The sequence below is a fragment of the Heptranchias perlo genome, chromosome 38, assembly GCF_035084215.1.
Source record: "Heptranchias perlo isolate sHepPer1 chromosome 38, sHepPer1.hap1, whole genome shotgun sequence".
Taxonomy (NCBI): Eukaryota; Metazoa; Chordata; class Chondrichthyes; order Hexanchiformes; family Hexanchidae; genus Heptranchias; species Heptranchias perlo.
The window spans coordinates 10,738,417-10,762,196 of record NC_090362.1 but is presented as its reverse complement, the minus strand read 5'-3'; the positions used below and the strand labels follow the sequence as shown (position 1 = coordinate 10,762,196).

The 23,780-nt window shown below is 48.4% G+C and overlaps 1 protein-coding gene across 2 annotated transcripts in view; it reads right to left on the bottom strand.

Annotated features, from left to right (window-relative positions):
- fam189a1 (family with sequence similarity 189 member A1) overlaps positions 1-23,780 on the bottom strand; it is a 60,849-nt gene that overhangs the window by 16,268 nt on the left and 20,801 nt on the right. For both annotated transcript variants that reach the window (XM_067973414.1, XM_067973415.1), the window contains exon 2: positions 8,277-8,333. In XM_067973414.1, the coding sequence (XP_067829515.1) occupies positions 8,277-8,333 (57 nt within the window). The remainder of the gene's footprint in view (positions 1-8,276; positions 8,334-23,780) is intronic.

Genomic DNA, 23,780 nt, shown 5'->3' with positions numbered 1-23,780 from the left:
CCTTTCATAACCTTAAAGACCTCTATCAGGTCACCCCTCTAGAGAAAAGAGCCCCAGCCTATTCAGCCTTACCTGATAGGTATAACCTCTCAGTTCTGTTATTATCCTTGTAAATATTTTTTGCACCTTCTCCAGTGCCTCTATATTCTTTTTATAATATGGAGACCAGAACTCTAAGTTCTCTAAGTGGTCTAACCAAGGTTCTATACAAGTTTAACAGAACTTCTCTGCTTTTCAATTCTATCCCTCTACAAATGAACCCCAATGGTTGGTTTGCCTTTTTATGGCCTTATTAACCTGCGTCGCTACTTTTAGTGATGTGTATATCTGTATCCCCAGATCCCTTTGCTCCTCTATCTTGTTTAGACTCTTATTATTCAAGGAATATGTGGCTTCCTTATTCTTCTGACCAAAATGCACAACCTCATACTTATCTATATTAAACTGTCAGATGTGCGCACCACAGAAAGTCACATTAATTTGGGAGGCATCGGCTGCAACTTGACCTCCAAGATTCCACTCTCTGAGAACTGCAAACCTCACTCTGCAGCTCTCCACAATCACCCAACGGCACATGTTACAATGCCTTAGGCATTGGACTGTAAGAGCCGCAGGGTTAATGAGCCCTGTTACAGTGTGATTACACACCAATGTGCTGCTACACACAGTGGGAGGCTATGAGTTGAGTCCCACACAGTGAGTCATAGAGCGCCCCCCAGCCCGGCCGTTGAGGCAGCTTCCCAACTGGAGCTCAAACCAAACTTTCAGTCCATCACTCTCACTCCATCCAGGGTCCCTCTTTGATTAATCCATTCCCTCCCACACTGCCTGCTGATCGCCAACCTTAAGGAACACTAACTTCCTCACCTAAAAAACTCAAGCAGCGTTGTTAAATATCTGTTCGATGCTCAATCCTGCTTCTCAACAGATAGCAGTTCCCATCCTTTTTAATGGTGCCAATTCACCCTAAATCAATTTCCTTCTTTAGAAGTTTGTTCCACATATCTAGCATCCTGTGGAGAAAAAGTGTTTTCTAATCTCAGACCTTGCTGCAGGGGGTGAAATTTGTACTTTGCCCTCTAGTCTGTTCACACATTTACTGAAACAATGAAAAAAGATGCCTTTTTGATTTCTGTTCTTCTGAAACTGATGCTGCTCCTTTTTTCTTTCTCCCAAAGCACTCAGTAACATATCTAAAGATTTGATTAATCATTTTCATAGACTATTCATTCACCACAACAATCATTCCGCACAGTCCTTGAGGTCGAGTCCCACTGCAGGACCTCAGCACACAATCTCAGTTGATGCTGTCATGCAGTGCAGAGTGATGCAGTGCAGTGCAGAGTGATGCAGTGCAGTGCAGAGGGAAGTGCTCCAGTGCAGTGCCGAGGGGGGTGCTGCACTGCTGGAGTTGCCGGCTCTCAGTGAGACATTAACCCAAGGCCTGTCTGCCTCTTCAGGTGGACATTAATGGTTCTATGACATTTATCGAAGAGGAGCAGGGAGCTCTCCCAGTGTCCTGGCAAACAGCCCTACTGTAACCCACACCAGTAAAAAACAGATTATCTGGGCATTCATTTCACTGCTATTTGTGAGATTGTACTATGCACAGAATGGTTACAGTGTCTGTTTACATAGCAACAGTCACTGCACTTCAGAATTCATTGTCTGAAGCACTTTGAGATGTTTGCCGAGTAAATGTAGGGATTATATAAAGTTACCAGCTAGTTAGCATCCTTGTCTATGCATACGTTTTCTGAGAAGACTGCAGTTTCCTTACATCCCCTGGTTGGACAATTACTCCCAGTCAAGACAGAACCGATTATTATGGGAACACACCAGAATTCCCAGCTGAATGACAAGATTCCTCCATCCCCATAATTGGCTGCCTCTCCTAAATATTCAGATGATGCAATTTGTTATGAGTGGCACACAAATTGTGAGAGGTGAGTAGAGAACGTCCCTGCCTTTAATAGTCAGGCTGCCATTCACAAGAAGGACCATCACAGCTGCCAATTACTCAGGGTGATTCACGGAGCACCGACTGCTGCTGATTCCCCATCTAACCCAGGAGCACTGGGCTCAATTGTAGAACTCTTCCTGTCATACAGGCTGAGATTAACACAGGCTCCGGAATAATCCTGGGAAAGTCAGACCAGTTAGTCAGAACCCAGAAACTGTAAACGAGTTGTTCCACTTTGGCAGAAACCCGGAGTGAATTTGGTGGATTGGGCACACTCGTGGTTGGGCCGCTACTGATGCTGTTGAATTCTCTGGGCTCAACCTACTTTATATTATCAAGGCAGGATTTCTGCCTGTGCTGGGGCGCTCACCTCGAGCAGGGGGAGGAGATAACTGCTGCAGAGCTTGGGAGCCCAGTCACTGTCAAAGGATGAGGACCTGCTGTTTGACTAATGTCGCTGAGTGGCTTTGGTTGCCTGCTATTTGTTGAAGTAGCAACCATTTTGAGCTTGACAAATATTAACTCCTGTGACATATTTGTGTATTTGTTACATTTAATGTAAGATGTTTGACCTGCCAATCGCCGCCCGGGGTCCCTGCTCCCAATCGCCGCCCGGGATCCCTGCTCCCAATCACCGCCCGGGATCCCTGCTCCCAATCACCGCCCGGGATCCCTGCTCCCAATCACCGCCCGGGATCCCTGCTCCCAATCACCGCCCGGGATCCCTGCTCCCAATCACCGCCCGGGATCCCTGCTCCCAATCACCGCCCGGGATCCCTGCTCCCAATCACCGCCCGGGATCCCTGCTCCCAATCACCGCCCGGGATCCCTGCTCCCAATCACCGCCCGGGATCCCTGCTCCCAATCACCGCCTGGGATCCCTGCTCCCAATCACCGCCCGGGATCCCTGCTCCCAATCACCGCCCGGGATCCCTGCTCCCAATCACCGCCCGGGATCCCTGCTCCCAATTACTGTCCAGTGAACTTGACCTGAAACTGTGAACTTCAGGTGAAGACCGGCTCAGGCTATACTGTGATGCCCTCCACGACCAAATAATCTGTTGACACTCACTGTTTAGGCCCCTATAAAAGACGAATAGGCACCAGCTCAAGATGCCAGTCCCTACAGGTCAGCACCTACAGGAGAGGAGAAGAGCAGAAAGGGAAGGCTGACAAAAAAAGAGTCTTGGCAAAATGACAAGAAAAACACTCATGGAAAAGTCTGTAGCGCCTGCATTTCGAAGTGTAAATCCTTTAAGAGTAAGGTTCAGCTCCGGTTTGTTCAATAACAAGGCAGCTCCCTATTTACAGTAATTGATCAGCATCTCCTTTAAGTGATAGTAATTATACGCACTGCTACAGGTTTAATGCAGGGTGTAGGAATAAACAGTCATTTAAAAAAGTTCATTGTGGGGATGTGGGCTTCGCTGGCAATGACGGCATTTATTGCCCATCCCTAGTTGCCCCTTGAGAAGATGGTGGTGGGCCACCTTCTTGAACCGCTGCAGTCCGTGTGTGAAGGTGCTCCCATAGCGAGTGCCTTGTTAACCACTTCAGAGGGCAGGTAAGAGTCAACCACGTTGGTGTGGGACTGATGTCAGATTATAGGCCAGACCGGGTAAGGACGGCAGGTTTCCTTCCCTAAAGGGCATTAGTGAGCCAGTTTGTTTTTTTCTACAATCCAACAGCTTCATGATCACTTTTACTGATATCAGCTTCTTACTTTCAGATTTTAAAAAAAACTGGCAAAAAACTAGTTAGCATCCTTGTCTACGCACATTTTTTTCTGAGAAGACTGCAGTTTCCTGACATCCCCTGGTTGGACAATTGCTCCCAGTCAAGACAGAACGATTATTATGGGAACACACCAGAATTCCCAGCTGACTGACAAGATTCCTCCATCCCCATAATTAGCTGCCCCTCCTAAATATTCTGGATGTTGCAGTTTGTTATGAGTGGCACACAAATTGTGAGAGGTGAGTAGAGAACGTCCCTGCCTTTAATAATCAGGCTGCCATTCACAGGAAGGACCATCACAGCTGCCAATTACTCAGGGTGATTCACGGAGCACCGACTGCTGCTGATTCTCCATTTAACCCAGGAGCACTGGGCTCAATTGTAGAACTCTTCCTGTCATACAGGCTGAGATTAACACAGGCTCCGGAATAATTCTGGAACAGTCGCACCAGTTAGTCAGAACCCAGAAACTGTAACCGGGATGTTACATTTTGGCAGAAACCCGGAGTGAATTTGGTGGATTGGGCACACGCTTGGTTGGGCCGCTACTGATGCTGCCGAGTTCTCTGGGCTCAACCTACTTTATATTATCAAGGCAGGATTTCTGCCTGTGCTGGGGCGCTCACCTCGAGCAGGGGGAGGAGATAACTGCTGCAGAGCTTGGGAGCCCAGTCACTGTCAAAGGATGAGGACCTGCTGTTTGACTAATGGCGCTGAGTGGCTTTGGTTGCCTGCTATTCGTTGAAGTAGCAACCATTTTGTGCTTGACAAATATTAACTCCTGTGACATATTTATGTATGTGTTACATTTAATGTAAGATGTTTGACCTGCCAATCGCCGCCCGGGGTCCCTGCTCCCAATCGCCGCCCGGGGTCCCTGCTCCCAATCGCCGCCCGGGGTCCCTGCTCCCAATCGCCGCCCGGGGTCCCTGCTCCCAATCGCCGCCCGGGGTCCCTGCTCCCAATCGCCGCCCGGGGTCCCTGCTCCCAATCGCCGCCCGGGGTCCCTGCTCCCAATCGCCGCCCGGGGTCCCTGCTCCCAATCGCCGCCCGGGGTCCCTGCTCCCAATCGCCGCCCGGGGTCCCTGCTCCCAATCGCCGCCCGGGGTCCCTGCTCCCAATCGCCGCCCGGGGTCCCTGCTCCCAATCGCCGCCCGGGGTCCCTGCTCCCAATCGCCGCCCGGGGTCCCTGCTCCCAATCGCCGCCCGGGGTCCCTGCTCCCAATCGCCGCCCGGGGTCCCTGCTCCCAATCACTGTCCAGTGAACTTGACCTGAAACTGTGAACTTCAGGTGAAGACCGGCTCAGGCTATACTGTTATGCCCTCCGCGACCAAATAATCTGTTGACACTCATTGTTTAGGCCCCTATAAAAATAGGCACCAGCTTGAGGTGCTAGTCCCTGCAAGTCAGCACCTACAGGAGAGGTGAGGAGCAGAAAGGGAAGGCTGACAAAAAACAGTCTTGGCAAAATGACAAGAAAAACACTCACGGAAAAGTCTGTAGCGCCTGCATTTCGAAGCGTAAATCCTTTAATAGTATGGTTCTGCTCCAGTTTGTCCAATAACAAGACACCTCCCTATTTACAGTAATTGATCAGCATCTCCTTTAAGTGATAGTAATTATACGCACTGCTACAGGTTTAATGCAGGGTGTAGGAAAAAAAACAGTCATTTAAAAAAAATCATCCTGGGGATGTGGGAATCGCTGGCAATAACGGCATTTATTGCCCATCCCTAGTTGCCCCTTGAGAAGGTGGTGGTGGGCCGCCTTCTTGAACCGCTGCAGTCCGTGTGTGAAGGTGCTCCCATAGCGAGTGCCTTGTTAACCACTTCAGAGGGCAGGTAAGAGTCAACCACGTTGGTGTGGGACTGATGTCAGACTATAGACCAGACCGGGTAAGGACGGCAGGTTTCCTTCCCTAAAGGGCATTAGTGAGCCAGTTTGGTTTTTTTCTACAATCCAACAGCATCATGATCTCTTTTACTGGTATCAGCTGCTTACTTTCAGATTTTTTAAAAAAAATTGAATTCAAACTACCACAGTGGGATTTGAACTCGGGTTCTCTGGATTATTAGTCCAATAACAAAACCCACCACCAGCACAGATGCCCTTGCATTCCCCAAGGGGAAGCCTGATCCCAATATATTATTATTGGTCTCATGCAGCAATCTCCCTCAGGCCACTCCCTGCAGACCCAGTAGCAGCTCCCACTGTGCTGCTCAGACCCGGTAGCAGCTTCCACTGTGCTGCTCAGACCCAGTAGCAGCTCCCACTGTGCTGCTCAGACCCAGTAGCAGCTCCCACTGTGCTGCTCAGACCCAGTAGCAGCTCCCACTGTGCTGCTCAGACCCAGTATCAGCTCCCACTGTGCTGCTCAGACCCAGTAGCAGCTCCCATTGTGCTGCTCAGACCCAGTAGCAGCTCCCATGGTGCTGCTCAGACCCAGTAGCAGCTCCCATGGTGCTGCTCAGACCCAGTAGCAGCTCCCATGGTGCTGCTCAGACCCAGTAGCAGCTCCCACGGTGCTGCTCAGACCCAGTCGCAGCTCCCGGGCTCTGCTGCTCAAGAAGAGGTGCAGTTAATGATTTCGCCGCATGGGCCATCGTACTGTTTCGCTGATGGTTAATTTGCGCCCGATTACGGGGCTCTCTAGAGAAAGATCGAGTAAGGTCCTTAAGTTGCTTCTTCTGTTGGTAGTAATTTGGAGGTGTTGATATATAGAGGATGTGTGTTCCAGGAGAGTGGAGCCATGCAGATAAACACTATTACAGTTGAGTACGAACATAGATAACCTAGCGGTTTGCTTTTTTTAAAATTCATTTTTTTTGTTGCCAGTTTTCAGGCTGGGGTACGATTCACCAGACACCCCGGCCCTCTGGTACCTTACCCCAAGGGCCATTATTTATCTGTGAGCCTAGACAGTGAATGTCAGTGTGATATTCAACACCTGTGGGCATCATAGACTAGCCTATCCTGGTTAGACTGGTCTGTGATGCATACCTTTACTCATTTACTCACACACACAAAGGTATAAATCTATGTGGATTCTATTAGTCACTGTAAACGTATTGTTACTTAAAACAGACAGGGGAAAAACAAATATATAGAGCAGGTCACGGCCTTGCACAGTCCCAATCCATTGTCATTAATTCAATATTATGTTCTACTAATACCAGAAACACAGTCATATTAATACAGACAGGACAAAGCAGTCGCTTGATAGGCAGCCCATCTATCGGGTTAAACATCCACTCCCTCCACCACCGGTGCTCCGTGGCTGCTATATGTATTATTTACAGGATGCACTGCAGCAACTTGCCAAGGCTTCTTCGGCAGCACCTCCCAATTCCTCGACCTCCACCACCTAGCAGGATAAGGGCAGCAGGCGCTTGGGAACACCACCACCTCCAAGTTCCTCTCCAAGTCACACACCATCCTGACTTGTACTTATATCGGCCGTTCCTTCATTGTCGATGGGTCAAAATCCTGGAACTTCCTACCTAACAGCACTGCGGGAGCACCTTCAACACACGGACTGCAGTTGTTCAAGTAGGCGGCCCACCATCACCTTCTCAAGGGCAGCTAGGGATGGGCAATAAGTGCTGGCCTTGCCAGCAACGCCCACATCCTGAGAATAAATATTAAACTGGAAGTGATGCCTGTAACTGTGTGTGTGTGTGTGTGTGAGCAGCAGGCTGTGTTTGGAACCATGTTCCTGTACAGCCTTGGGTGCACCCAATCAGCTCTGGGAGCTCTCAGTCTCTGAGCACAAATCAACACCCACAGTCGGAATATAATCCGAGAATAGAATCATGAATCATGGAAAGGAGGCTGGGTATTTTTGATTTTTAAGTTCCCACAAGTAATTGCTGAGAGTTGTGATATGTGACCGGTCTCCTTTCTCTTTTGATATGACTCTATTTTAAATTAGACAACTGATCAAAAAGCAGAGTTTTAACTTTCCTGGGGCTGCTCATGCTGGTATTATTTATGAGGCTAAATTTATAACCAAATCATTCCTAATGCTGATAGCATCACTCATGTGACATCACTACGTCCATAATGAGGCTGATTGGTCTGGATACCTTGACTGGCACCCCATCCACCTCCTTAAACATTCATTCACTCCACCACCAGTGCATCATGGCTGCAGTGTGTACCATCTACAAGATGCACTGCAGCAACTTGCCAAGGCTTCTTCGACAGCACCTCCCAAACCCGCAACCTCTACCACCTAGAAGGACAAGAGCAGCGGGCACATGGGAACACCACCACCTGCACGTTCCCCTCCAAGTCACAAACCATCCTCTCTTGGAAATATATAGTCATTCCTTCATCGTCGCTGAGTCAAAATCCTGGAACTCCCTACCTAACAGCACTGTAGGAGTACCTTCACCACACGGACTGCAGCAGTTCAAGAAGGCGGCTCACCACCACCTTCTCAAGGGCAATTAGGGATGGGCAATAAATGCTGGCCTCGCCAGCGATGCCCACATCCCATAATTGAATGAAAAAAACACACTCTGGTGTCAGTGACTTGTTGCCCTGGTTTATACTGCTGCTGCTGTCACTTACCACAAGGGAGATGGGTCTTTTCCAGGAAACAACACCAATTAGCCCCGACAGGAGCACCTGCAGACAAAAAAACAAGAGTTGATCAGCAGCCCACAGTGAAGTATGATATTCGGCCAGCAGAGCTATCCTGTGCTATCTCCCTCTCCCTAGCAAAACAACAGCAGGGACTGACACACAAAGCACAGAGAAAGCAGCACCTGTACCTGACGTTAATGAATGATTCGCGGCATACCTGCTCCATCATTCACGGGATGGGCAGGTTTGTACAGATGGTGACAGCCAGTGACTGATCTCACACGCATATCCTCAGTCAACTCACAAATCTTTAACGCTGTCTGGGAAATGATGCAACAGTATGACAAAAAAAATCATATTTTTTTTAAAAGTCCTTTCAAACTTCACTTCACCCTCAGGGCTGCAGGGATAAAAACAGTTTCTCCCTCCATTCGGTCTCTGGCTGAAGTGCCTCAGTACCTCACTCCAGTGGCCACTTTCTAACTGTGGGTCTGGACGAGGAGTGCCGGCAACTATTCGACAATGGAGAGGAGGCAGCAATGCCAAGTCCAACTCTTGTCCTCATGTGACCTCCACAGGGACACACATCCTGGCAGGAGTTATTGGTTAGCAATCAGGAACAGCATCTGGCCAATTTCCCCCTCCCTAGCTCAGGGGCATTGAGGCCCACTGTCGCCCCTCAACTTCTGAAATCGGCACAGGCCAGAGATCAAGTATCTTGCTCAGCACCACACCAGGCGCTATATTCCCGGTCTGTACCACACCAGGCACTATATTCCCGGTCTGTACCACACCAGGTGCTATATTCACGGTCTGTACCACTCCAGGCGCTATATTCCCGGTCTGTACCACACCAGGCACTATATTCCCAGTCTGTACCACACCAGGTGCTATATTCCCGGTCTGTACCACACCAGGCACTATATTCCAGGTCTGTACCACACCAGGTGCTATATTCCCAGTCTGTACCACACCAGGCGCTATATTCCAGGTCTGTACCACACCAGGCGCTATATTCCCGGTCTGTACCACACCAGGCGCTATATTCCCGGTCTGTACCACACCAGGCGCTATATTCCCAGTCTGTACCACACCAGGCACTATATTCCCAGTCTGTACCACACCAGGTGCTATATTCCCGGTCTGTACCACACCAGGCACTATATTCCAGGTCTGTACCACACCAGGCACTATATTCCCAGTCTGTACCACACCAGGCGCTATATTCCCAGTCTGTACCACACCAGGCACTATATTCCAGGTCTGTACCACACCAGGCACTATATTCCCGGTCTGTACCACACCAGGCACTATATTCCAGGTCTGTACCACATCAGGTGCTATATTCCCAGTCTGTACCACACCAGGCACTATATTCCCAGTCTGTACCACACCAGGCGCTATATTCCCAGTCTGTACCACACCAGGCACTATATTCCCAGTCTGTACACCAGGCGCTATATTCCCAGTCTGTACCACACCAGGCACTATATTCCCAGTCTGTACCACACCAGGTGCTATATTCCCAGTCTGTACCACACCAGGCACTATATTCCCAGTCTGTACCACACCAGGCACTATATTCTCAGTCTGTACCACACCAGGTGCTATATTCCCAGTCTGTACCACACCAGGCACTATATTCCCAGTCTGTACCACACCAGGCACTATATTCCCAGTCTGTACCACACCAGGCACTATATTCCCAGTCTGTACCACACCAGGCGCTATATTCCCAGTCTGTACCACGCCAGGCGCTATATTCCCAGTCTGTACCACGCCAGGCACTATATTCCCAGTCTGTACCACACCAGGCGCTATATTCCCAGTCTGTACCACACCAGGCGCTATATTCCCAGTCTGTACCACACCAGGCGCTATATTCCCAGTCTGTACCACGCCAGGCGCTATATTCCCAGTCTGTACCACACCAGGCACTATATTCCCAGTCTGTACCACACCAGGCGCTATATTCCCGGTCTGTACCACACCAGGCGCTATATTCCCAGTCTGTACCACACCAGGTGCTATATTCCCAGTCTGTACCACACCAGGCGCTATATTCCCGGTCTGTACCACACCAGGTGCTATATTCCCAGTCTGTACCACACCAGGTGCTATATTCCCAGTCTGTACACCAGGCGCTATATTCCCGGTCTGTACCACACCAGGCGCTATATTCCCAGTCTGTACCACACCAGGTGCTATATTCCCAGTCTGTACCACACCAGGCGCTATATTCCCGGTCTGTACCACACCAGGTGCTATATTCCCAGTCTGTACCACACCAGGTGCTATATTCCCAGTCTGTACCACACCAGGCGCTATATTCCCGGTCTGTACCACACCAGGTGCTATATTCCCGGTCTGTACTGCTCAGTACCACACTGGTACTTTATACAATGAAGCCGCAGGAACCGGACGGTTTTAGTTATTTTTTTTACTTCATTTTGCTAAAAGGATCACCCACACAGGTAACTGTCTATATTTACCAGGCCAATCGATCAGAAATCCAAACATTGTTATCTGAAATACCAAGTGTTGGCATTTTAGGAGAATAAAAAAGCCCAGACTCTCAATAGTCATTCAGCAGGTCTCTGATTCATACTTTACACTTAATAAAAAAAATGAAGGGCTTTCACCTTAAGTATCAGAATGCAGATTCTGCCAACAAACTTAAACAAGTGATGTGCTTTCAATATACTTTGACTGGAGTTCCCGGATTCCCCTATCACTGCACTCCATGTGGCATGAAACATATCCTGGACATTTACCACAGTCAGCTCCAGCAGGAAAACACACAGTGGTTGATGTGGTTAATTACATTTACTCACATAGCTAGCCTGCCCTATCACAGCCACAATCAATGTCACTGGACAATTAATCCACCTGCACCGTGTTTTATCACTCTAACTTGAAATGGCAAAGTTAGCAGTTCATTCAGGAAACGCTGTCAATTTAATTAAATCTTCAGTTGTCGATCTTTTTGTTTTTGCTGTTTGTGGGACCTTGCTGTGCGCAATTTGGCTGCTGTGTTGCCTATATTATAACAGTGAGTACACTTCAAAAGTCCTTATTTGGCTGTAAAGTGCTTTGAGACATCCTGAGGTTGTCAAAGGCGCTATATAAATGCAAGTTCTTTTTTTCTTTCTTTTACAAACCATCAGCCTGGGTGCAATGATTCTTTCAATGGAAAGAAGAGGTTTGGTTGTAAAGTGAACACCAACAGCTTCACCCGAGGATCCCCGGTGACGCGAGAGCTCAGGTGTGCTCAAGAACTGGTAGCAGTATCCTCCCCAACAGAGCACCATGCTACAAATCTCCCAATGCGTAACTTTTGAGAAGCCTAAGTAAAGGGGCAAAGCCCAAAGTGAAAGCCCGCAGCAAGACTAGAAAGAGGAGAGATGATGAGATCAATCATGAAGTAGTGAGTTGATGGCATTTAAATGGTGGACTGACTCGGGCAATCCAAATCAAAGGGGATGGGAATCAAATCCAGGGAACCACGCAGATATAAATAGTTCCAAACGCACTAGGATTGGATCATGACCTGTTACTGCACAGATAGGATCTATGTAAAATGGGCCAAATGGGGTAAGGGAGGGGAATGGGACTAAATGGATGGTTCGCCTTTCCCACATTACAACAGTGACGACATGTCAAAAAGTACTTCAATGGTTGTAAAGCTCTTTGGGACATCCAGAGGTCATGAAAGGCGCAATATAAATGCAGGTCTTTCTTTCTTTCAGAGCTGGCATAGGTCCAGTGGGCTGAATGGCCTCCTTCTGTAATGTAAAATTCTACGGATTCCAGGGCCAGCAGGAAACGACGTGTGGTGCAATGACCTCCGAAACCAAATTCCTATTCTGCAAAATTCTAATTTGTAAAACCTCCCCATAGTCTCTTCTACCCACAGAGTACATTATGACATTTTTAAATTGTGGAGGTTCCTGCCCTGATGGCTCAGCAAGTGTTTCGACTGAGCAGCTGAGTCACTCAGACCGGGATGGTGCTTGGTTCATTCTCAGTCTGTGTTGCATTTGCAGATCTCAGCTCAGGCAGTACTAAAGGAGCTACTTGGTCCAGCACTCTCGGGTTTGGGAGGAAAAAGAAATGAGTCAAGGTTCCCTCTCCCGAATGCTTTCCAGCAACCCCTGCTGGAATGTTGGGTGAGGACAGAATGAGGCTAGCTGCGATGCCCCATGCAGCTGAATAGCCGACTGACACTCATTGTAAAGACACACGCATGATCGGCACTTGGATGAGGCCTGGAGGGCAGCAGTGGCCATGGAACTGATCTGAGTAAGGAGCCAAGAGGAGGGGAGGGGAGAGGAGGGGAGGGGAGGGGAGGGGAGAGGAGGGGAGAGGAGAGGAGGGGAGGGGAGAGGAGGGGAGGGGAGGGGGAGGGGAGAGGAGGGGAGGGGAGGGGAGGGGAGGGGAAAACTAGTGGAGCAAGCTGGAGAGAAAACTGAAGAAAAAGCATTCGAAAAAGAGTAGAGTTGGGAAATGAATGAATCAACACAGAGAAAAGAGACATCGGTTGCATATAAAAGTCAAACACATTCCTAACAGCTAGAGCAGCTTATAGAGCCAGGGCCAACACAAAGAAACAGCCAATGGAGCAGTTAAAGGAACAGCAGGGTTCACGATTCCAGCATGAAACCACTGCAGTGCAGCGGGGCACGAATGAGCTTTCAGTCTGTCTCCGGAAAAAATCACCAGCTACAGAGAAAGGATTCAGAGACCGCTTTAAATTTATACTGAGCTGGGTCAAAGTGGGGACACCACAGGCCTTTCTGCTGAGTTTAATCACCTTGGCCTTGAGAAAAGCAGAAACAGCGGGTGCAGGACTGACAGTGCCACGAATGCTCACAAGATACAGCCTCCAGAGGCCGAATGTCTACACAGGGAATAGCAACATCAGCAACAATCTGAGTGGCAACAGCCACACTACCCCCCCCCCCCCCGCAACAAACACTCCCCACACACTCCCCACCCCTCCCCAACGCGCACCCCCATCCCTCCCCACACACTCCCCACCGCGCACGCCCCACCACTCCCCACGGGTGCGCGCACACCCACCCCACGGACGCGCACACATCCCCCCCGCCTCCCCGCACGGGCGCGCACACACCACCCCGCCCCTCGCCACGGGCGCGCACACTACACCCCGCCCCACGCACGTCCCCACGGGCGCGCACCCAACCCCACGCGCACACACACACGCACCTAGCCCCCCACACGCACCCAGCCCCCCACACGCACACCACACGCACACACACGCACCCAACCCCCCCACACGCACACAACCACCCACACGCACGCGCGCACCCAACCCCCCCCACGCACACAACCCCCCCACACGCACCCAACCCCCCCCCACGCACACAACCCCCCCCCACGCACACAACCCCCCCCCACGCACACAACCCCCCCCCCACGCACACAACCCCCCCCACGCACACAACCCCCCCCCACGCACACAACCCCCCCCCCACGCACACAACCCCCCCCCCACGCACACAACCCCCCCCCCACGCACACAACCCCCCCCCCACGCACACAACCCCCCCCCCACGCACACAACCCCCCCCCCACGCACACAACCCCCCCCCCCACGCGCACAACCCCCCCCCCACGCGCACAACCCCCCCCCCACGCGCACAACCCCCCCCCCACGCGCACAACCCCCCCCCCACGCGCACAACCCCCCCCCCCCACGCGCACAACCCCCCCCCCCACGCGCACAACCCCCCCCCCACGCGCACAACCCCCCCCCACGCGCACAACCCCCCCCCCACGCGCACAACCCCCCCCCCACGCGCACAACCCCCCCCCACGCGCACAACCCCCCCCCCACGCGCACAACCCCCCCCCCACGCGCACAACCCCCCCCCACGCGCACAACCCCCCCACACGCGCACAACCCCCCCCCCACGCGCGCACAACCCCCCCCCCACGCGCACAACCCCCCCCCCACGCGCACAACCCCCCCCCCACGCGCACAACCCCCCCCCCGCACACACAACCCCCCCCCCGCACACACAACCCCACACACGCACACACAACCCCACACACACACAACCCCACACACACACAACCCCACACACACACACACACACACACACACACAACCCCACACACAACCCCACACACAACCCCACACACAACCCCACACACAACCCCACACACACACAACCCCACACACACACAACCCCACACACACACAACCCCACACACACACAACCCCACACACACACACACACACACAACCCCACACACACAACCCCACACACACACACACACACACACACACACACACATACAACCCCACACACACACACACACACACAACCCCACACACACACACACACACACAACCCCACACACACACACACACACACAACCCCACACACACACACACACACACACAACCCCACACACACACACACACAACCCCACACACACACACAACCCCACACACACACACACACACACACACAACCCCACACACACACACACACACAACCCCACACACACACACACACAACCCCACACACACACACACACAACCCCACACACACACACACAACCCCACACACACACACAACCCCACACACACACACAACCCCACACACACACACAACCCCACACACACACAACCCCACACACACACACACGCACTCCCACCCCTCACCACACACACACGCACTCCCACCCCTCACCACACACACACGCACTCCCACCCCTCACCACACACACACGCACTCCCACCCCTCACCACACTCACACGCACTCCCACCCCTCACCACACTCACACGCACTCCCACCCCTCACCACACTCACACACACACACAACCCCACACACACACACACACACACACACACAACCCCACACACACACACACACACAACCCCACACACACACACACACAACCCCACACACACACACACACAACCCCACACACACACACACAACCCCACACACACACACACAACCCCACACACACACACAACCCCACACACACACACAACCCCACACACACACACAACCCCACACACACACAACCCCACACACACACACACACACTCCCACCCCTCACCACACACACACGCACTCCCACCCCTCACCACACACACACGCACTCCCACCCCTCACCACACTCACACGCACTCCCACCCCTCACCACACTCACACGCACACACACACCACCCTTCTGTGCAAGCCAGTGTCCGGGAGCAGCAGCAGGATCTATAGATTCTAAGCCTGGGATATGACCTTCTTGCTCTCACTGCTAAAGCAATTTGAAAGAGTCTCCTTAGTCCAATAGTGACTGACACTCAGTATCTAGGCTCACACATGATGAATAGCCACTTAATCAAAGCATACACAGCTGCCTGGCCTTGTGGTACCCTCTACCCCAAAGAAATGGAGGTGGGAAGAAATAAAACTGCCCATATTCAACTTTAGACATTTCACTTTTAAAGATGATTGCCACATATTAAAGAAAGAAAAGAGCAGCATTTAAGAAGCTTTGTACCAGGAACAGTTTGCATCCCCCGTGAGATACCTGCCAGACGATGAGTATTTCACACTGTGAAGATGGCTGAAGATTTCTTACTTTTATATAATATAATTCTCAAAGTGGTTGAAGATCCCAGCGATGTTGCCGTGTGAGGGGAATCCATTCTTTCCATTGAATTGACCAAGTACCTAACATTGATTTAAGTCCTAATCCAACTATTCAGAATTTGTTGCTTTTAGTTTATAGACAGTTTTACAAATTAAGGAACAAAGGAGGGAACCCTTTCCCAGCTGTTAGACTAGTTCAATGGGCTAAAAGAATGGATTTGAATCTTTCAGTCAACTGAGTTCCACATTCAGATTCTTTGGGGTCTGTTTGAACTTCCTTCAAAAATTACTGCGCTGTACTTACCGCTCTGCCCAGTACCATTTGGTTGGGGGCCTTCAGGGATTCCATCAGTACGAATGATAAGATCTGGAATTCAATGACTAACATGGGTACTCTCCACTGGCGCACCAGCAATTGGCCGGGCACAGCCGCTGGTGCACCTGCAATTGGCCGGGCACAGCCGCTGGTGCACCTGCAATTGGCCGGGCACAGCCGCTGGTGCACCTGCAATTGGCCGGGCACAGCCGCTGGTGCACCTGCAATTGGCCGGGCACAGCCGCTGGTGCACCTGCAATTGGCCGCGTACATGCACCTTTCTTCTCTTTTTGCCCTTGGTTTGTATTTATGGGCACACAATCATAGAATGATACAGCACAGAAGGAGGCCATTCAGCCAATTATGCCTGTGCTAGCTCTTTGAAAGAGTTATCCAATTAGTCCCACTCTCCTTTCCCCACAGCCCTGCAATTTTCTCCCCTTCAAATATTTATCCAATTCCCTTTTGAAAGTCACTATTGAATCTGCTTCCACCACCCTTTCAGACAGCGCATTCCAGATCATAATCGACGCAGAGGCAAAGTGAACTTGTAGTTGAAATATCCAGTTATACACGGTGCCAGTCTCTACTTCCTGCCCTTTCATCACCTGTGAGTGTTGGCACTGCTCCAGAGAAACCTACCTGTAACTGTGTTAGACCATAAGACCATAAGAGATAGGAGCAGGAGTGGGCCATTCGGCCCCTCGAGCCTGCTCCACCATTCAATGAGATCATGGCTGATCTGATTTTTACTTCAACTCCACTTTCCCGTCTTTTCCCCATATCCTTTGACTCCCTTGCTGATCAAAAATTTGTCCAACTCAGCCTTGAATGTATTCAATGACTCAGCCGCCACAGCTTTTTGGGGTAAAGAATTCCAAAGATTCACAACCCTCTGGGAGAAGAAATTCCTCCTCATTTCTGTCTTAAACGGGTAGCCCCTTATTCTGAGACTATGCCCCCCAGTTTTAGATTCCCCCATGAGGGGTAACATCCTCTCAGCATCTACCCTATCGAGTCCCCTCAGAATCTTGTATGTTTCAATAAGATCTCCTCTCATTCTTCTAAACTCCAATGAGTATAGACCCAACCTGTTCAATCTTTCCTCATAAGACAAACCTTCCATACCCAGAATCAACCTAGTGAACCTTCTCTGAACTGCCTCCAATGCAAGTATGTCCTTCCTTAAATAACGGCACCAGAACTCTTACGCAGTACTCCAGGTGTGGTCTCACCAGCACCCTGTACAGTTGTAGCATGACTTCCCTGCTTTTATACTCCATCCCCCTAGAAATAAAGGCCAATATTCCGTTTGCCTTCCGCATTATCTGCTGCACCTGTATGTTGACTTTTTGTGTTTCATGTACGAGGACACCCAGATCCCTCTGTACCGCAGCATTTTGTAGTATTTCTCCATTCAAATAATATTTTGCTTTTTTATTTTTCCTCCCAAAGTGGACGACTTCACATTTTCCCACATTATATTCCATCTGCCAAATTTTTGCCCATTCGCTTAACCTGTCAATATCCCTTTGCAGACACTTTGTGTCCTCATCGCAACTTGCTTTTCCACCTATCTTTGGCCACAATACACTCTGTTCCTTCATCCAAGTCATTTAGTTGAGGCCCCAGCACTGAGCCCTGCGGCACCCCGCTAGTTACAGACTGCCATTTTGAAAATGACCCTTTTATCCCAACTCTTTGTTTTCTGTTAGTTAGCCAATCCTCTATCCATGCCAGTATATTACCCCCAACACCATGAGCTCTTATCTTGTGCAGTAATCTTTTATATGGCACCTTATCGAATGCCTTTTGGAAATCCAAATATACTGCATGCATTGGTTCCCCTTTATCCACCCTGCCCGTTACTTCCTCAAAGAACTCTAATAAATTTATCAGACACGATTTCCCCTTCATAAAACCATGTAGACTCTCCTTGATTGTTTTATGAGTCTCCAAATGTCCTGCTACTATTTCCTTAATAATGGATTCTAGCATTTTCCCAATGACAGATGTTAGGCTAATTGGTCTTATAGTTACCTGCTTTCTGTCTCACTCCCTTCTTGAATAGGAGTGTTATGTTTGCGGTTTTCCAATCCGCTGGGACCTTTCCAGAATCTAGTGAATTCTGGAAGATTACAACCAATACATCCACTATCTCTGTAGCCACTTCCTTTAAGACCCTCGGATGCAAGCCATCAGGTCCAGGGGACTTGTTAGCCTTTAGACCCATTAGTTTACCTAGTACTTTTTCTCTAGTGACAGTGATTGTTTTTAGCTTCTCCCTCCCCTTTGCCCCTTGATTTTCTACTATTATTGGTATATTATTAGTGTCTTTTACTGTGAAGACAGATACAAAATATTTGTTCAATTCCTCTGCCATTTCCTTGTTTTCCATTATTATTTCCCCAGTCTCATCCTCTAAGGAACCAATGTTTATTTTAGCTACCCTCTTCCTTTTTATATACTTGTAGAAGCTTTTACTGCCAGTTTTTATATTTCTTGCTAGTTTACTCTCATAATTTATTTTCTCCCTCTTTATTTTTCTTTTAGTCATCCTTTGCTGGTTTTTAAAGTTTTCCCGATCTTCGGGCTTACCAGTAATCTTTGCCATGTTGTATGCTTTTTCTTTTAACCTGATACCATCCTTTACTTCCTTAGTTAGCCATGGTTGGTTCACCCTTTTTGTGGAGTCTTTCCTCCTCACAGGGATATATTTTTGTTGCAAGTCACTGCTTATCCGCCATCATACCATCTAATCTGTTTACCCTGTCCACTTTAGCCAATTCCGCCTTCATTCCTTTATAATTGCCCTTATTTAAGTTTAATACAGTAGTTTCAGACCCAAGATCCTCGCTCTCAAACTGGATGTGAAATTCTATCATGTTATGATCACAGCTTCCCAAGGGATCCTTTACTTTGAGATCATTAATTAATTCTGTTTTGTTACCCATTACCAGATCCAAAATGGCCTGTTCCCTGGTTGGTTCCCCGACGTATTAGTGTTTAGAGGTGGTCATGAGATTTCTGTTGGGAGAGGGGCTATTTAGTCACTTTAACAAAATCTCAAAAGCCCCAAATCTCAATGGAAACTGCTGCAAACCTTTTAAATTCAAATTGGCCAATGGGTAGAGATAAGAAAAACCAATGTGAGACACGAAAAGCAGATGAAGGTTTCCTGAAGAACCTCAGACCCTGGCCAGCTCTGAACGGTGATAACCAGAATATTAACCTGTTTTTTTAAATTCTGACCTGCTATGTATTTCCAGCAATTTCTGTTTTTAAAATTGAAAAGTGAAAATTAAATTTGAAGTGAAATATTGACAACATAATACATTGTACGTGAGTGTAGCTTGTGCCTCATTCATGGCATGTGACAAGGACTGCATGACAACCCATTCAAAAGGCAGGACGATATTTCCAATGGACTAACAGAAAACCAGTCTGCTCTTTAATCTGCCTTTATAAGCAATCTTGATTTGCATCATTTGTGCAATGTACAAAATGAGCCCAGTAATGGGGTTTAAGAGCCCGAGGCAGCTGCTAAATCACATTCTCCAGTAATTGAAAGCGGAAAAGCTCAGGCTGCATGAGGTCATTAGGAAGTGCAGCCCGTTACAGAGCACTGCTCTTTCACCTCTGGGAAACCAGCTCCAATCCAACCCAGTCCCAGGGATAACAGCACAACATGAGGCAATAGAGTGAGACGAAAGGTCTTTTCATCCTTCTAGCCGGTCCCATACAACAATAGGGAATCTTTGGTCTCTTGCAGTGGGTGAAATCCCAACACGGGAAAACTTGGGAATCTTTCTGTGAGTTTACAGATAGTCCAGCAATGCTCAGGCAGCACGTGGTGAGTAAAGTGGTTATTTCCCCAAACTGATAGAACGCAGACTCCTATCCGCACGCAAAATTGTCTTCTCAATTAAAAACAATCCTTGATGAGCTCATCCAATTGGAGTCAGCTAGAAATCCACTGACAGAGATAAAGGAATGCTTGAAATTGCTGCTGGATATATGACACAGGTTAGCTCTCTCGCCTGCTTCTGATTTAAAGTTACCTGAATTGCAGATGTTACAAAATTATCAACAAGGCTTGCAGAGATATGAATGTTTAACATTTATTTTGAGCTGCTTTGTTGGAAATAAGGTACATTATTATGCAAGGCAGGTACAGCAGAAAAAAAATGAACGAACTTGCATTTATATCGCGCCTTTCACAACCTCAGGAAGTCCCAAAGCATTTTACAGCCAATTAAGTACTTTTTTTTTTGAAATGTAGTCACTATTGTATTATAGGAAATGTGGCAACCATATTGCACACAGCAAGATCCCACAAACAGCAATGTGATAACGAGCAGATAATCTGTTGTTGGTTAAGGGATAAATATTGGCTAGGACACTGGGGAGGACTCCCCTGCTCTTCTTCGAATAGTGCCATGGGATCTTTTACATCCACCTGAGAGGGCAGACAGGGCCTCGGTTTAACCTCTCATCTGAAAGACGGCACCTCCGACAGTGCAGCAATCCCTCAGCACTGCACTGAAGAGGAGAGCCATTGGGCCCATCTATCTGGATAGAACATGACTGCAGACAGGCAGAACACTCCCACTGAATCACTGGGAGGTATTGAACGAGGCCACTTACTACTCTATGGAGCTGGTGTTCCAATAGAGGGAGGAGGGAAATTCAGAGAATTGTTCCCAGTTTGTTCAGTCATGTTCTAGCAGCTGGCTGGTGCAGGTATGGGGAGTGGTGAGGAGTGGGCTGGTCAAAGAGGTATTAGGTGTGTATGGCCCTGAAGAGCATGAGAAGTAAACAAAGGGGTCTCATACAGATACAAATATAGAGCATGAGAGACCATATCTAAGCTACTGAGCTGGGATATTTCAGACCCCCTCCAAAATGATGAAATTACTGTTTAATGCTGATACTCCAGCTCACAGTCCAAGTCCTTGTTGAGTACAATATGCAGATCCCTACACTCTACACAGCTACCTCCTTGAGTCATGACATCTATTTCTTTATATAGCAAGGCTGCAACTTCTCTTAACATCACCATAAATTTCTGACAATCCTACTTTATGCCACCCTTGAGGAAGGTTCCTCCGATATTTCGCAGCACTTTGTTCCTAATCAGTCACACTCGGGTTGATTAGCTAATGTTGCATGTGATTGGGTCAGTCACCTTGCAAATGTCACTCTTTTAATGCAATTATTATGAAAATACCGAATTTCTTAAAAAAAAAACTTTATGACAATGGAAGCTAAATATCAGAAACCTGTCACTGCTTTAGAATATAAATTAATTGAAAATCAGCCTATTTTAAAAATACAAATCAAAATCTATTAAAATATATTTTCTGTAGCAAATTTTCTGTCCTATTTTTCTTTGAGAACCTGAAATTTCTGGAAGTTAGCACAAAGGGTCTCAGGAGTGTGTCAGTATTTACAGGGGGGTCCCCACGGGTAGGTCAATATTTACAGAGGGTCCCCAGGGGCAGGTCAATATTTACAGAGGGTCCCCAGGGGCAGGTCAATATTTACAGAGGGTCCCCAGGGGCAGGTCAATATTTACAGGGGGTCCCCAGGGGCAGGTCAATATTTACAGGGGGTCACCAGGGGCAGGTCAATATTTACAGGGGGTCCCCAGGGGCAGGTCAATATTTACAGGGGGTCCCCAGGGGCAGGTCAATATTTACAGGGGGTCCCCAGGGGCAGGTCAATATTTACAGGGGGTCCCCAGGGGCAGGTCAATATTTACAGGGGGTCCCCAGGGGCAGGTCAATATTTACAGGGGGTCCCCAGGGGCAGGTCAATATTTACAGGGTGTCCCCAGGGGCAGGTCAATGTTTGTAGGGAATGCTCCATGCAGAAATGTTTGAAAGTACTGGTTTAATACTGTATAAGACATTCATGGGCTATGGTGGTGTATAGTGGTTATGTTACTGGACTAATAATCCAAAGAACGTGAATTCATATTCAACCATTCTCAGTTTGAGAATTTGAATTCAGTTTTAAAGATCTGTAAATAAAAAGCTGGTATTAGTAAGAGTGACCATTAAGCTGTTGGATTGTCACAAAAACCCAACTGGTTCACTAATTTCCTTCTGGGAGGAAACTGGGCCTATATGTGACTCCAGTCCCACACCCTCTTAATTGACAATTAACTGCCCTCTGAAGTGGCCTAGCAAACCGCTCGGTTGTATCGAACCACTACTGCAGCAGAATAATAATACTGATCGAGTGTAAGGATTTGACGCTAGTGGTCAGATTTATGTGCTGCATATTTATTCATGAATTAGTGCTATTACTTGAGAGGGCATCATTCTCCTTCCAAGCCTCTCAACATCTCGATTATCTCAAAATTAACAAGGACTCACAGAAAGATAACCCCTTCCATCTCTCCTTCCTAGCTCCCTATTGTTTAACTACAATTTAATCTGGATAAATGTGTAACAAATTGTGTCTCTGGATGGGGATTACTCGTGGGTCACAATCTCAACATCTAATGGAAGTGAATGGCTCGGGTCAGAAATCTGCCCCAGAACCCACTGTAATAAATGCCTCAACTGTACAAGTGGGTGTTACAATACTGACAACCAGGGAAACCATCAACTGATCCTTCATTAGTACAAAATCATTGCACATTTCACAATTGACTGAAAGTAGAAGCACCCTATATTTGAATAAAATACCCCTAGTGGATTCCCTGTGCCATTACTCACGGGTAGTCTGGGCTCTGCAGCGCAGTTGTGATGTTTAGCTGCTCACCTGGCCTGTACCTTTAGACTGCTGCTCTCATAAATCTCTGGGAATCCAGGTAAATGCAGCAGCTCGGAAATTCCTCAGGTGAATTAGAGGTTAGCAAATTGCTTATAAATTACAGGCTCCAGCTCTGAAGAACCAGGATGAAATAACTTTTTTTCCTCTTTTATTAAGATTATTTTTTATCTGTAACAAAGTGTGACATTGGAGTGTGACAGACAAGCGCTATACTCAAACTACTGCACGGGCCCCCCTGCCCCCGTAGTGATGCTCATGGTGCATGCGGTCTCTCTCACATATCTCTGTTAGCACTAAGCTGGGAAACTGGCAATTTGATTTTTGAAGTCCAGAGGCCTGTGGCCTTAAATAAAGTTAAATTAAATAAAACTTAAATAAAGTGAGCCTACTGAGACCTTACATTTAAAGAAAATGAAATAAACTTATATTTACCTGCAGTGGCACCTAGGCGAACTAACTTGGGAGATGGAGTTTGGGAGAACTGAAAAGTAAGTATGATGGTAAGTATGGATACCTTACAGTTAAAAGTAACACTCAAGTGTCACCCCTATACGTGACACCCAGGCAAGACAAAATCGTGACACAGGAAGCAAGTGTGACAAACAGGAAGTGTGTATTAGACACAAAACTGTATCCCCTGTGGGGTTGCTCATAGTAAGGCAGCTGACTTGCTGTTTATAATGGCAGGCTTGTTGCACAACGTATTACTGTATTGCTATGGTAGTGTTCCTTTAAAAGCACAAGTCTAATTGTC